Source organism: Aythya ferina (assembly GCF_964211825.1).
Source record: "Aythya ferina genome assembly, chromosome: 3".
Taxonomy (NCBI): domain Eukaryota; kingdom Metazoa; phylum Chordata; class Aves; order Anseriformes; family Anatidae; genus Aythya; species Aythya ferina.
The window spans coordinates 62,214,761-62,227,922 of NC_140298.1; the positions used below are offsets into that span (position 1 = coordinate 62,214,761).

General features: G+C 41.1%; 1 protein-coding gene across 4 annotated transcripts in view; it reads right to left on the reverse strand.

Moving 5' to 3' along the window:
• Positions 1–13,162, reverse strand: part of MDN1 (midasin AAA ATPase 1) — a 93,973-nt gene that overhangs the window by 37,709 nt on the left and 43,102 nt on the right. For all 4 annotated transcript variants that reach the window (XM_084514365.1, XM_084514363.1, XM_084514364.1 and 1 more), the window contains exons 47-58: positions 12,789–12,934; positions 10,835–11,037; positions 9,551–9,771; positions 8,433–8,546; positions 6,181–6,313; positions 5,084–5,193; positions 4,403–4,536; positions 3,526–3,686; positions 3,038–3,158; positions 1,722–1,932; positions 1,349–1,580; positions 545–671 (exon numbers count right to left, since the gene is read on the reverse strand). In XM_084514365.1, the coding sequence (XP_084370491.1) occupies positions 545–671; positions 1,349–1,580; positions 1,722–1,932; positions 3,038–3,158; positions 3,526–3,686; positions 4,403–4,536; positions 5,084–5,193; positions 6,181–6,313; positions 8,433–8,546; positions 9,551–9,771; positions 10,835–11,037; positions 12,789–12,934 (1,913 nt within the window). The remainder of the gene's footprint in view (positions 1–544; positions 672–1,348; positions 1,581–1,721; positions 1,933–3,037; positions 3,159–3,525; positions 3,687–4,402; positions 4,537–5,083; positions 5,194–6,180; positions 6,314–8,432; positions 8,547–9,550; positions 9,772–10,834; positions 11,038–12,788; positions 12,935–13,162) is intronic.

Here is a 13,162-nt window from a genome sequence, read left to right on the forward strand (position 1 = left end):
GCCCATTCCCCCTCGTCCTGTCACCAGGCACGTGGGAGAACAGGCCAACCCCCACCTCGCTACAGCCTCCCTTGAGGTACCTAAAGAGAGCGATAAGGTCGCCCCTGAGCCTCCTTTTCTCCAGGCTGAACAAGCCCAGCTCCCTCAGCCGCTCCTCGTAGGACTTGTTCTCCAGGCCCCTCACCAGCTTCGTCGCCCTTCTCTGGACCCGCTCAAGCACCTCGATGTCCTTCTTGTAGCGAGGGGCCCAAAACTGAACACAGTACTCAAGGTGCGGCCTCACCAGAGCTGAGTACAGGGGGACGATCACCTCCCTAGCCCTGCTGGTCACACTGTTCCTGATACAAGCCAGGATGCCGTTGGCCTTCTTGGCCACCTGAGCACACTGCTGGCTCATGTTCAGCCGACTATCCACCATCACTCCCAGGTCCTTCTCTGCCTGGCAGCTCTCCAACCACTGCATGTCAAAATCTTAGAGATACTTAGTTTGAAAAGTCTTTTGAAAACTTCTGCAAAACTAATTTAAACTAAAACTTGTTCTTACTTCACTAAGATGTACTAAGTGCCACAGTCCAGACAGCTGGTGGGAGGCAGCTGGTGTCAATTTCAGAGCAAAAGCTATAAGCTGAACTAGATCTGAACACGTGCCTAATTCTTGACTGAAGTTCTTCCTGTAGGAGATAAAAGAAATATGACATAATGCCTAAGCAGGACACACAAATCACTTATATAATGAAACAAACTCAGAACAGCAGACAAGGCCACAAGAATAACAAAGACTACCTGGAAGGTTAAAATTATAGTATTTTAAGTATTGGAGATGAACAAGCCCTCTAGTAAATACCCAAAACACTTGCACCCCTTGCAAAAGCTAGCAAAATCCAAATTTACAACTAATCTTTACAACAATCTTCAGCAAAACATACAAAACTGCTACCAGACTCTTACATAAAAGCTTTTATTTTTCGATCATTTATAATCCATTCTACCACTGATGAAGCTATTGCTGGAGGTGCTGGAGTTTAATGTTTTTACACCAATGGGCTTGGACATCAGCATTCCCCTATTTGCAATGATGAAAATCAGTTAAAAATACTTTCTCAGTAGAACACTAAACAACTCTTTCAATGTCATATCTTACAGCTGCATGCAGACAAGGAGCATATGTGTATTTATACACAAATACAAGCGTGTATGCACACATTCAGATACATACATGCATAAAGGCAGTTATAGGTACAAAACCTCAAATTTACATGCAAATCTAAAACACTGAAGTTGCAGCCTTTAGCTAGGAATTCAGAGTCTCATGAAAGGAGCACAGAACTTTTTCCACTCTCCTCCTTACCTTCTTGCACAAGCCTTAGCCACATAATCGGCTGTCAGTTTGTACTGCCAGAGCACACCCATGTGCTCCATTGCAGGCCACAGCTGAACCCGACTGCAGAGCTGGACTAACACGGCAGGGTCTAACTGGTTGGGGATGGTATCTTCAGTGAACATTTCCTCTGAATGACTGTATTTAAGTCCCTCTTCTCTCAGTTGTGAATGTACAGCTTTCAAAAAAATCTTTAGTTGACCTGTTTGACAGAGTGTAAAAGGCACATAAATGCATATACTATGCTTCTTGCCAGAGAACACTTCACATCCTTTCTGTTTCTATATAAATATGATGCTGACAGCAGAACCATCTTGTTAGGTTCTTCAGAAGTGTTACCTACCCAGACTAACATCTTCTAAATGATTAGCTCTAAGTATCAGGCCATCAGCTTGCAGCAATGCTTTCTTCACCTTCCATCCAGAGGCAGCAGTTTTCAGACAGCACACTTTTTCCTGCAATCTACTTTCTCCAAAGGCCAATTTTGACTCTAAGATGTTAAGTGGCTTGCTGATAACTTTTAACTGAGAAAAACAATCCATGCCCAGTGTATCCTGAAATATGAAAAAGTTGTTTGAACAAGAGGCGATTTGTTCCAGCAATGCTAACAAAATAAAATCTGTGACTACAGTCAGAACTTGAAGATTTCAAATACATAAGCATACAAGTGAAGTACACATAAACCAAATTGCAACCACTTATACAGCTTAACAATTCTTTTGCAGCCTTACTCAATACACTAGACAGAAAGTGAAATGGGAGGCCGCTATTCCCCCTTACCAATTTTTTCTTGTTCTCTTTTTCCTTCATGAAAATACTACATATATGTTATGCAGACCAACCATGCCTCAACATGACAACTTACCTAAACTAAGAGCAATAAATATATAAATCAATCAAAATTGCCAGAAGCTACTGTCACTGAAAATAAATTGTCACTTGACACCTGCAATTAAATACATTTGGATACCTAGAAAAATTTCCTAAAGCTCTCAGTAAGTACTGAATGTTCTTGGAAGTCTCATGAAGTAACTATTTTTGAACAGCTGAGTATCTCTGAACAATAAGGCTGTAAAAACCTAGATCTAATACTAATCACCAAAATGGGTAATCTACATGTCTCCTTGTGCCCTGTTTTAAATAGGGACTTACAATCTTTGGAAAAATTTACTGCAAGTTTTTTTTTGATGAGGCCAATTACTGAAGTAAGAGAAAAAAACTCTCAAATTTAAGTGGCTTTGGCTTGTTAAGTCATAAGGCAGTCCTATCTTATGTCGTGTAAAAAGAAATACACGTTCTATTCCATACACCCATATGTTCACTAAGTAAGCAAGTGGCATGCTGATATTCACAAGTCTCCAGATCTGAGCAAGCAGTAATATTTAATGTAGTGACGCACAAGTATGAAAATAACTGCCATCTATACAAAAGCATAGTTAACAGTAGAAATGCTACCTGGATAGTTGATATATGTCACAAAAAAGATGTATGTTAACATACACTGAAATTGCTTTTTTAACCATTCTATCAAGTCCAAAAGGAATGCCTTTTTGCTGACCTGGAAAGGAAGTGCTTTCCCTTCTTAAGAACTAAGGATCATTTCAAAGGTATTTGGACATCACTGGAAATTCTTATCTTTTGCAAGCAGAGTATCAATACCTTAAAAGGAAGAGGTCTTCCCAGCGACTTTTGTAATAGCTTCATATTGGCAGAAATACCAGCAGGATCAGCCAAGCAGTTCTGAATCTGCTGTGAAACAGACTGGATTTCCTTGGAAACCCTTGGAGGAAAAACAAAAAAAAAAAACTCGGAAGTTTGAGTAAAAGTTTGAGAAAAAAAAAAAAAAAGGATGCATATATGAGAAGGGTTTTTTTTTTTTTTTTTTTTAAATCTTTCCACTACAAGCACAGAAAACGAGTAGAAATTCTAGATGATCATATGGCCAAGGAGAATCCCAATGCTTAAAAATCTGAATTTTAATACTGAACAGCTATTTAATACATTGTACTTTCATTACTAACAGAACATAATTTGGACACCAACAGCAAACACTAATTAACTATAATACTTAAGAAAAAAAGAGGGAGGGAGAGAGGAAGGGCAATTTACACTATCATTTAACACAACTAGAGATCAAAGCCACTCACTTGTGCTGGTCTGATCCAATAAGCATCTGAGGAATTCTGTCAATGAGATGCTTCATAACCCAGTGCCAGTGCAAAGACAGGAGAGACAGCCCCGGTGAATCCACTGTTACAGTGTCAGAGACTGTCCAGAACCGGTCACGCCACAGCAAGCAATACAAAATCTGATGGGACAGAAAGGTTAGTAATGTGCTGAGCCCTGCATGTAACAGAGTGCTTCACACCTCAAGCAAGAGAAAATTAAAAATCACTGCCATTTCTGTTAACATTTCAGAATCATGCAATGCTTTATACACAACTACAACTCAACACTATGTTCTCTAAAAAAAGCTGCGTGACTCTGCTGCAGGAAGTACACAATTGAAACAATCTCTGGACCAAGTTTACAATGCTGCTGTTAGATTTTAGAAAAATTATCCTTGTGGTGTGAAAAGGGAGCAGAAGTGAACGACCCCTGTGACCTGCATGTCTGCTGTCCAGGTTAAGACAGCTGTATCCGACCTGGGTGTGGATACTCCCTTTATCATCAGTGGACAGAAACATGCACTTCTATGGCACAAGTCATACTATCCTAAAGCAAGCAAAGAAGGCCAGACAATAAAGTTCAGCAATGGATATCTACACTCCAGGAAGGAAAGCTCCTACACAAAGTATTTGCAGGCTGATAACCTACATTCCATACAGAAGCAGTGAGAAGACAGTGCAGAAATACAGCTACTGAAGTAAACTGAGTACCCCATAATTATATGCCTCATTTCAGGCTTATTCTGAATACCAATAGAAGCACCGTAGTTTATTTCATGGTCCCTGAAAACTATAAAGTAGTGTGAAATCAGTCTGCAGAACACTTCTACTAATGTAGTAAGAAAACTCTACTCACATCTTGCATGTCATCATCACTTAAGGCCACCTGAGTAGATGTTACCCAGTGAAGTGCAAACACATCCCAAAGTTCAAAGAAAACAGCAAGGTTGACCACAATCGCATGAGGAAGGGAGTTGTAACTTCCTGGATCTGAAGTTTGGGGAATAGGGAAAGAAGGGAGAGACTGAATAACCCATCCATATGAAATGTCAACTTAATGGGTGATTTTAAAAATCACTAGGTATTCTTGGTGTTAAAAACAAACAAACAGAAAAATGAAATAGATCTAAGATTCAAAGTAACAAAATATTCCTTTTGCTATTTGCACAATTATCTATTGCCTCTATGCATTTAATATAGTAAAAATAACTCTGCTATTTAGATTGGCCAAAGACAGAACACAAATCCAATTTCTCTCTACTATCTTCATAAAGTTTAGATAATTAAGAGAAAGACATGCACTCATCTCGTAGTAGAGGCTGGACAGGAATGCTGCAGCATAAGGTGTATCTAATTTAAGAATAATGTGTTATATATCATTTTAGTCCTCATCTGACAGCTTCACATTCACACAATCTTCCTTCACGCTTTCGGGATACACTGTATTTAAAGTGCCCATTTCATAACAGTGCAAATTAACTGTATTTCAAATTGGCTATAGAACCAAAAGAAACAGTGAAAAAAGAAATCAATCCACCTTTACGGAAATCTAGAGACATTCTTAAGGCACTAGTTCTTGGCTTCTTGCTAGTAATCAAAGTCTTCTCAGTGTACCTCCTTCTTTCTCGGTCAAGAAATAATACTGCCCTGAATTAAAAATAAAGTTATTAGAAATCCAGCATCATTAACTCAAAGCCTTTGCCTTATTAGAGTGATAAACTACAATGTGACATTAGGTATTACACTATATCGTGAAACAACTATCAAGAGCAGTGTAATTAATTGCCTGAATATGGCTTTAGCAGAAGCACACTTCACAAAAAGCAGACTCATTACTTCAGCAAAGGAAAAAGCAGCGGGATACTAAGCAGATGCAATGCTAACACTTGTAGGATAAGTGAGCAGCTGCTTCCTTATACTGTAAATCTAAAGTTTGTGTGCCAGTGCTTTTTCTTATTAGGAAAGTTTGTCCAAAATATCAGATATTTCAAACTGCTGCTCCCCCGTTTTCATGCTTTGCTCTTCAATTCTAGTTTGTCCTAGAAATGGAGAGCAACTTTTTACACAGGCAGATAATGATAGGACAAAGGAGCATATTTTTAAATAGGAGGTTTAGATTAGATGAGGAAATTCTTCACTCAGAGGCACTGGAACAGGTTGCCTTGAGAAGCTGTGGATGCCCCAACCCTGGAGGTGTTCAAAGCCAGGTTGGATGAGGCCCTGGACAACCTGCTCTGGTGGGAGGTGTCCCTGCCCATGGCAGAAGGGCTCGAACTAGACCATCTTTAAGGTCCCTTCAAGCCCAAGCTCTTCTATGATTCTATGATACTCCAACCTACAAAGAATATTGGGAATTCTGCTTCCTTGTATCAAGTGATTGTTTTTAGTCCACAGCTACATAAAGCAGGAGCAAAGAATTTAAATATCTGTATAAAACCTCTGCCAGGTATTTTAGAGAACATCTGTTGAAACCTAAAAACATACTTGACAGATACCACAACTGTTTACAAAATATTGAGTACAGTCAGTGGCCATACCAACTACTAGGAGGAAAATTAACTTTATCCTAGCCGAAACCAGGACAAGAGAGTCTTTACAAGATTATTATTATTTTATTTTTTTTTGGTAACTCACCGGTTTGCTACAGACTTCAAAAGGATTAGAAGCTGATCTGTGTGTTCTGTTTCTGTATCAAAGTTCACTGAATTCCTAATAATATCCAAAAATTGCATATTCCATCTTGGGTCCAGAGGCATCACATGCTCATCTGGAAAGGCAGACAAGACAATATTGACAACGTTATTGGGTGAAAGACTTTCCTCAATCCCATCTCTACAGGAACTTTAGAAAGACAAAGATGGAATCCCAAGAGATTTCACAAAGTTAACAAGCTTGGAAAGGAAACCAGGGGAGTCAGTTCCTTGTAAATAACAGAAGGAAAATTATAAGCCTCAGTATAGGTTTGAGATAGGTCAGCATGCTAAGTATTAGGAAAAAAAACAGAAGGCCTCAACTATTCAGTCAGAACAGTAGTAGATACATGCAACACTCTTGAGAACGTCACGTCCTAAATTGGAACTGTAGTATGCTGAAGTCACAAGATACACAGTCAGGATTCCTTGTCGTAGCACTCTCACCTAATTTGCATTGGTTGTTCTCTGGATACTCAGTACCCTGAGCTGGTGAAAGGGGATGGGGAGCAGGATGTGGCCCTCACTATCCATGAAGAACTGGTTGGTGACCTGCTACGGCACTTAGATGTGCACAAGTCGATGGGGCCGTATGGGATCCGCCCAAGGGTACTGAGAGAACTGGCAGAGGAGCTGGCCAAGCCACTGTCCATCATTTATCAGCAGTCCTGGCTATCGGGGGAGGTCCCAGTTGACTGGCGGCTAGCAAATGTGACGCCCATCTACAAGAAGGGCCAGAGGGCAGACCCGGGGAACTACAGGCCTGTCAGTTTGACCTCAGTGCCAGGGAAGCTCATGGAGCAGATCCTCCTGAGAGTCATCACGCAGCACTTACAGGGCAAGCAGGCGATCAGGCCCAGTCAGAATGGGTTTATGAAAGGCAGATCCTGCTTGACGAACCTGATCTCCTTCTATGACAAAGTGACACGCTGGGTGGATGAGGGAAAGGCTGTGGATGTGGTCTACCTTGACTTCAGCAAGGCTTTTGACACCATCTCCCACAGCATTCTCCTCAAGAAACTGGCTGCTCTTGGCTTGGACTGGCGCACGCTTCGTTGGGTTAGAAACTGGCTGGATAGCCGGGCCCAAAGAGTCGTGGTGAATGGAGTCAAGTCCAGTTGGAGGCCAGTCACTAGTGGCGTCCCCCAGGGCTCAGTGCTGGGGCCGGTCCTCTTTAATATCTTCATCGATGATCTGGACGAGGGCATTGAGTGCACCCTCAGTAAGTTTGCAGATGACACCAAGTTAGGTGCGTGTGTCAATCTGCTTGAGGGTAGGAAAGCTCTGCAGGAGGATCTGGATAGCCTGCACCGATGGGCTGAGGTCAACTGCATTAAGTTCAACAAGGCCAAGTGCCGGGTCCTGCACCTGGGGTGCAATAACCTCAAGCAGAGCTACAGGCTGGGACAGGAACGGTTGGAGAGCTGCCAGGCAGAGAAGGACCTGGGAGTGATGGTGGATAGTCAGCTGAATATGAGCCAGCAGTGTGCTCAGGTGGCCAAGAAGGCCAACGGCATCCTGGCTTGCATAAGAAACAGTGTGGCCAGCAGGGCTAGGGAGGTGATCGTCCCCCTGTACTCGGCTCTGGTGAGGCCGCACCTCGAGTACTGTGTTCAGTTTTGGGCCCCTCCTTTAAGGTACCTATAGAGACCTTATCGCTCTCTATAGGTACCTTAAAGGAGGCTGTAGCGAGGTGGGGGTTGGTCTGTTCTCCCACGTGCCTGGTGACAGGACGAGGGGGAATGGGCTTAAGTTGCACCAGGGGAGTTTTAGGTTGGATGTTAGGAAGAACTTCTTTACCGAAAGGGTTGTGAGGCATTGGAACGGGCTGCCCAGGGAAGTGGTGGAGTCACCATCCCTGGAAGTCTTTAAAAGACGTTTAGATGTAGAGCTTAGGGATATGGTTTAGTGGGGACTGCTAGCGTTAGGTCAGAGGTTGGACTCGACGATCTTGAGGTCTCTTCCAACCTAGAAATTCTGTGATTCTGTGAATGCATTTAAATGACATATTTACAGTTCTTGACAGGAAGAATAGCTTTGTTCTTGGATTATTTTTCCCCAACAATAGCGATGTGCAGTTAGAATCGAGCCTGTTTTTATTGCACACATTTCCTACGTAGGGATGCAGTGTGTTCAGAAAACAAAGAAAGGAAGCACTGATGTCTTTTATCATAATTTTTTTTTTTTCAGAAGTACCTGTCATACTTGGCTGTAGCAACTTGATCATGTTACTGATTCCGGATGAGAGGGAACTGGCATAGAAACTACCAAGGGCTACAGCACCCGCTTCCAACTGAGTCCGCACTAGATCTGCAGATGAAGAACAGAGTGCATACATCTAAGAGAGAGCATTTAGTTCAAATAAATAAAATGAACTTCAACTGAGCCTGCACAAGCAGCCTGAACCTCATCTGTGCATGAACTCTGGACATATGCCAGTTGAGCTAATATTTTCAATTAGTTACAAGAGTCCTCAAAAGCAGTCAAAATATCACAGCCAAACAGATAAATCCAGTGAAGAGTTCTAGTTAAAATGGTGATAATGTTATTAAAAATATGGTTTGCAGAAAACCGTAAGATTTTACCTTCAAATCTTCCTCAGTGTATTTTTGATTTTTTTTTTAATTAAAAACCTGTAAGAGCATACTTATCATTAAAGTAACTTTCTACTTTTTTTTTTTTTTATTATTATTATTTCCTGACAGATGCATCTGTATAAGACAGCTCTCTCTTGATCATGTGGGGACAACACAGCCTGAGATTTCATGGAACATAAGACAGTTGTCTGTCTGAATTACTTGTATTAATGCCTAACTTCTCCACAAGTTTAATACAATTAGTAATAAGCAATGAAGAACTCACCTCAGCTGCTATCCTGAATATTCAGGCAACACATTTTCAGGAAACCTAAGTTCAGCAGTTCCCTGACTTTCTAACCATTTGCATTTTAACACCAAATAAACAGAAGGCATTTTACTGTTTTTACTATCACTACCAAAAAAAAAGTGAAGAGAATGCCATTTTCTTATATAAACCAAGAGGCATCCAGAAATAACTGCATTTTAGAAGTAGTACAAGTTATATGCATGCTCAACTAACAGAAGACAATGTTTAAGCCAAAATCTTCTCCTGTCCCTAACACGCACAACCAGTTTCTGTCTCTCCCTGGAGCCTCAAACCTTTGATTTAGTATGCTGAGAACTTCCACACTAGATCATTTGAAAGGCCTGGATGTTCTCATTTAAGACTTATGATTTGTGAATATACAATGAATCAGCCTGGATACAAAAAAAGAAAGTTAAATAATTACCTACCTAGCCCTTGTGGCAGATTTTTGGTTAGGTAGTTAAGCCATTTAACTCTCAATGTCCAATCTTGATTGGTTGCCTTTTCTATGAAAAATTTCACTGAAGCCTGGAGGACTTCCAGTTTATCCATCCAGTCTGCATTTATCTCAACAGCACTGAATCTGAGATTCTCAGGATTAGTGGACTGCATAATTTTCTGAAGATCTTGCAGAGTCAGTGGTAGTGTCCTGAAATACAAAAAGAAGTGAAGACCAGCAACCAATGGCTCAAACTACCACCTTGACTTTGCAAAGTGTTTGCCATGCAACCATCTTTAGGCAGGAAGATAACATAAATAATTTCTCCTTTCCCTTCTTGAGCTCCAAAGGCAGTTTCTAACTTCAGGTCATCTGGATGTGTCTACTACTAGGCACTCATTATTACCAAAAATTCATGCAACGCCAGAAGTGAATATGCATATCATTTCACTAAGAAATTATCACTCAGTCTGTGCGCTAGAAGGATATGTGAAAAGATAAAGATATGGAGAGGAATGTCACGGATAAAAAACCAGCACGTTGCTAGAGTTCAACTATTTCCACGTTATAATTTAGTAGTAACTTCCACAACTTGTTCTGTCAGTAGAAGCAAACCATAGTACCTGCCCCCAGCGTGTCACAAAACAAAGCAAGCAGACAGGGAGAGTTTGCACCAGTGTTGTGAAAATAACTGTTACGATGTACAAGAACTCATTTAATGAGATCTTGCATATGGTCCCTATACATAAGAGTTCTTGCAGACAGCTCTGCTTGAAGGAGGAATATTGTTCTTTCATTTGAAGCTACTGGACCTAAAATACCTGCTGATTAATTGTTTAGATGAGAGCAAGAAGTACAAAGGATCATTAATATATTTACAACTAAATACTTTTTTTTTTTTTCATCTCAGAAGGAAACAAAGAGATGTGGGGGGCTTTTATCAGCTTGTAAATCAACTTCACATTTCCTGCTAAATGCCTATTCCTAACTCAACTGAAAACGGGTCACGTGTACTACTGAAGATGGAACACAGTTACCTATTTTGGACTGAAGAATAAAACAGGATATAATTAAACCTGTGTTTGTAGCAGTTGTGTGGAAAAGTAACAACAGAAGCTTCAGTACCAGAGTACAACTACCAGTCTCTACCCATACAATTTGCTCAAGACAAAGTTTTGCAGGGAGCAATGACATGTCAGCAGTACTACTCACATACATCTTGTTTCTTATAAATTTATTAGATTAAAAAAAAAAGAAAAAAAGACTTTCCTACCTGTGGTTTTTAAGGTTTAGTCTATTCAGACAATACATTAGGACCTGTCCATCACTCCGGACAGTTGAAAGAAGTGAGTCTTCAGCTGTAAAGAGACTCGTAGGTAGGGAGTCTGGCCACAGTCCCATTGCTAGCAGGGAGTCACCACATATTTCAGGGGAAGCCAGAGATGAAACATGCTTTGTAACCAATTCTAACACAAGCTACAACAACAACAAAATAGAAAAACAAAAAGCAATTATAAAATCATACTCAAACATGCATTCAAGTACAGTATCTCAGGGAGCTCTAACTAAACATATTTACTAACAAATCATTATAAATCAAGGGATCTACAAACGCTACATAACCTACACAATGAAGCAACATAAAATTTCAACCATAACTGGAATAACATACTGTACATCTAAAATACAAAGTGAATATTGCTGTCTCCAGATGACAGTGTGTACATTGTTTCAGGCTACAGTTTAATCAGTATCAATAGCCCAAACTCTCAACTGAAGCTATTAAAAAAGGGCAAGCCTCAGAATTCAATTAGGATATACTCTGGCTCCCTTATGTTGGGAGAGCAAGCCACTGTCTACAAAGTGGCGAACAAACCGTATTTATCCCTGGGGAATATCTCAATAAGCAAATTCCAGATAGAGAGCTTTCATGCAACTCTCACCTCACCTCTTTTTTCTAGTAGCATACCACCAGTCTGAGAAAATTGTAGAATGGTTTGAGTTGGAAGCTATCATCTTGGAGGTCTCTTCCAACCTAGACAATTCTGTGATTGCTATCTAGCTCCACTCTCCCTGACATGGGTAGGGACACCTTCCACTAGACCAGGTTGCTCAAAGCCTTTTTGATGGGGCATCCACAAATCTCTGGGCAACCTGTTCCAGTGCCTCTCCATCCTTAAAGGAAAAAGTTCTTTACAAATTCTAATCTAAGCCTACCCTCTTCTAGCTTAAAGTCATCACCTCTCACCCTGTCACTCCACTCCCTGACAAAGAGTCCCTCCACAGCTTTCCTGTAGGCCCCCTTTAGATACTGGAATGCTGTTATAAGATCTCCTCTGAGCCTTCGCCTTTCCAGGCTAAAGGACCGATTCCCTCAGCATGTCTTCACAGGAGAAGTGATCCATCCCTCTGGTTATCTTCATGGCCCTCCTCTGGACTCACTTCAACAGGACCATGATCTCTCTTATGCTCAGGGCCCCAGAGCTGAACACAGTGCTCCAAATGGGGTCTCACCCTGCTGGCCACGCTGCTTTTGATGCAGCCCAGGATGCAACTGGCCTTCTGGACTACAGACACGCATTGCTGGCTAATATTCAATTTATTTTCCACCAACACCTACCTTTAAGTCCTATTCCACAGGGCTGCTCTCTATGCACTCATTGTCCAGCCTATATTTGTGCTTGGAATTGCCCTGACCCAGGTGCAGGACCTTGCATTTGGCCTTGCTGAACCTCATTAAGTTCTCACAGGCCCACCTCTCAAGCCTGTCCAGGTCCCTCTGGATGACATCCCTTCCCTCCTGCTTGTCAACCACATAACTCAGCTTGGTGTCATCAAATAAGTCATGAAAGGGCAAGCAACAGCTGAAATTCACTGCTCTTTACTATTCAACACCAGTAAACTACTTCTGGAGCTGCAACCGATCTGCTCGAGTAAGATACGTGCAGAACTGTAGTGCTTGCTCTGGAGACAAAAAAGGTTCAGTCTAGGATGTACAGAAAATAACCCAATGCCCTTTAATCCATCTTCTTCACCACCTGACAGACACCTTGAAAGAGTGTTTGAAGTGGCTTGTTTCATCTCTCCAAGAGCACCATCTTCATCAACCCCTTGCTTGGGCTCTTTGGAAACAGGGACTCAAACTCTAGCTTTATGAAATCTGATGCTTCATGATATTTTTTTGCTTATCTAGACAATGTTAGATTTTTCAAATACAGGACTTTTACCTTTTGATTAATCTGCAACTGTTGTGAGCGGCCATAGACTTCCCAACAAGCTCTGTAAAATGACTTTGCTAATCCAAATCCTCTTTTTATCTGCTGCACAATTAACACAGCAGCTTGAAGCAAAGGTGACAGAGATGACACAGAACCTGGAAGACACAGCATTTAGGGTAAAATGAATATTAAGTAATTGGCAGCCCTTTAACCCTCTGAGGACAATCACTACTCTTATAGTCCCTGAAGACCCCAACAGGTCTTTAGATTTGAATGGGTTCTTCTCAAGGTTAAGAAAATCTGACAAGACTGTAAAATTACAAGTGACCAGCTCAAAATAAAACATCAAGCAGCTGAGGTGATGAATGAAACTATCATCTTGC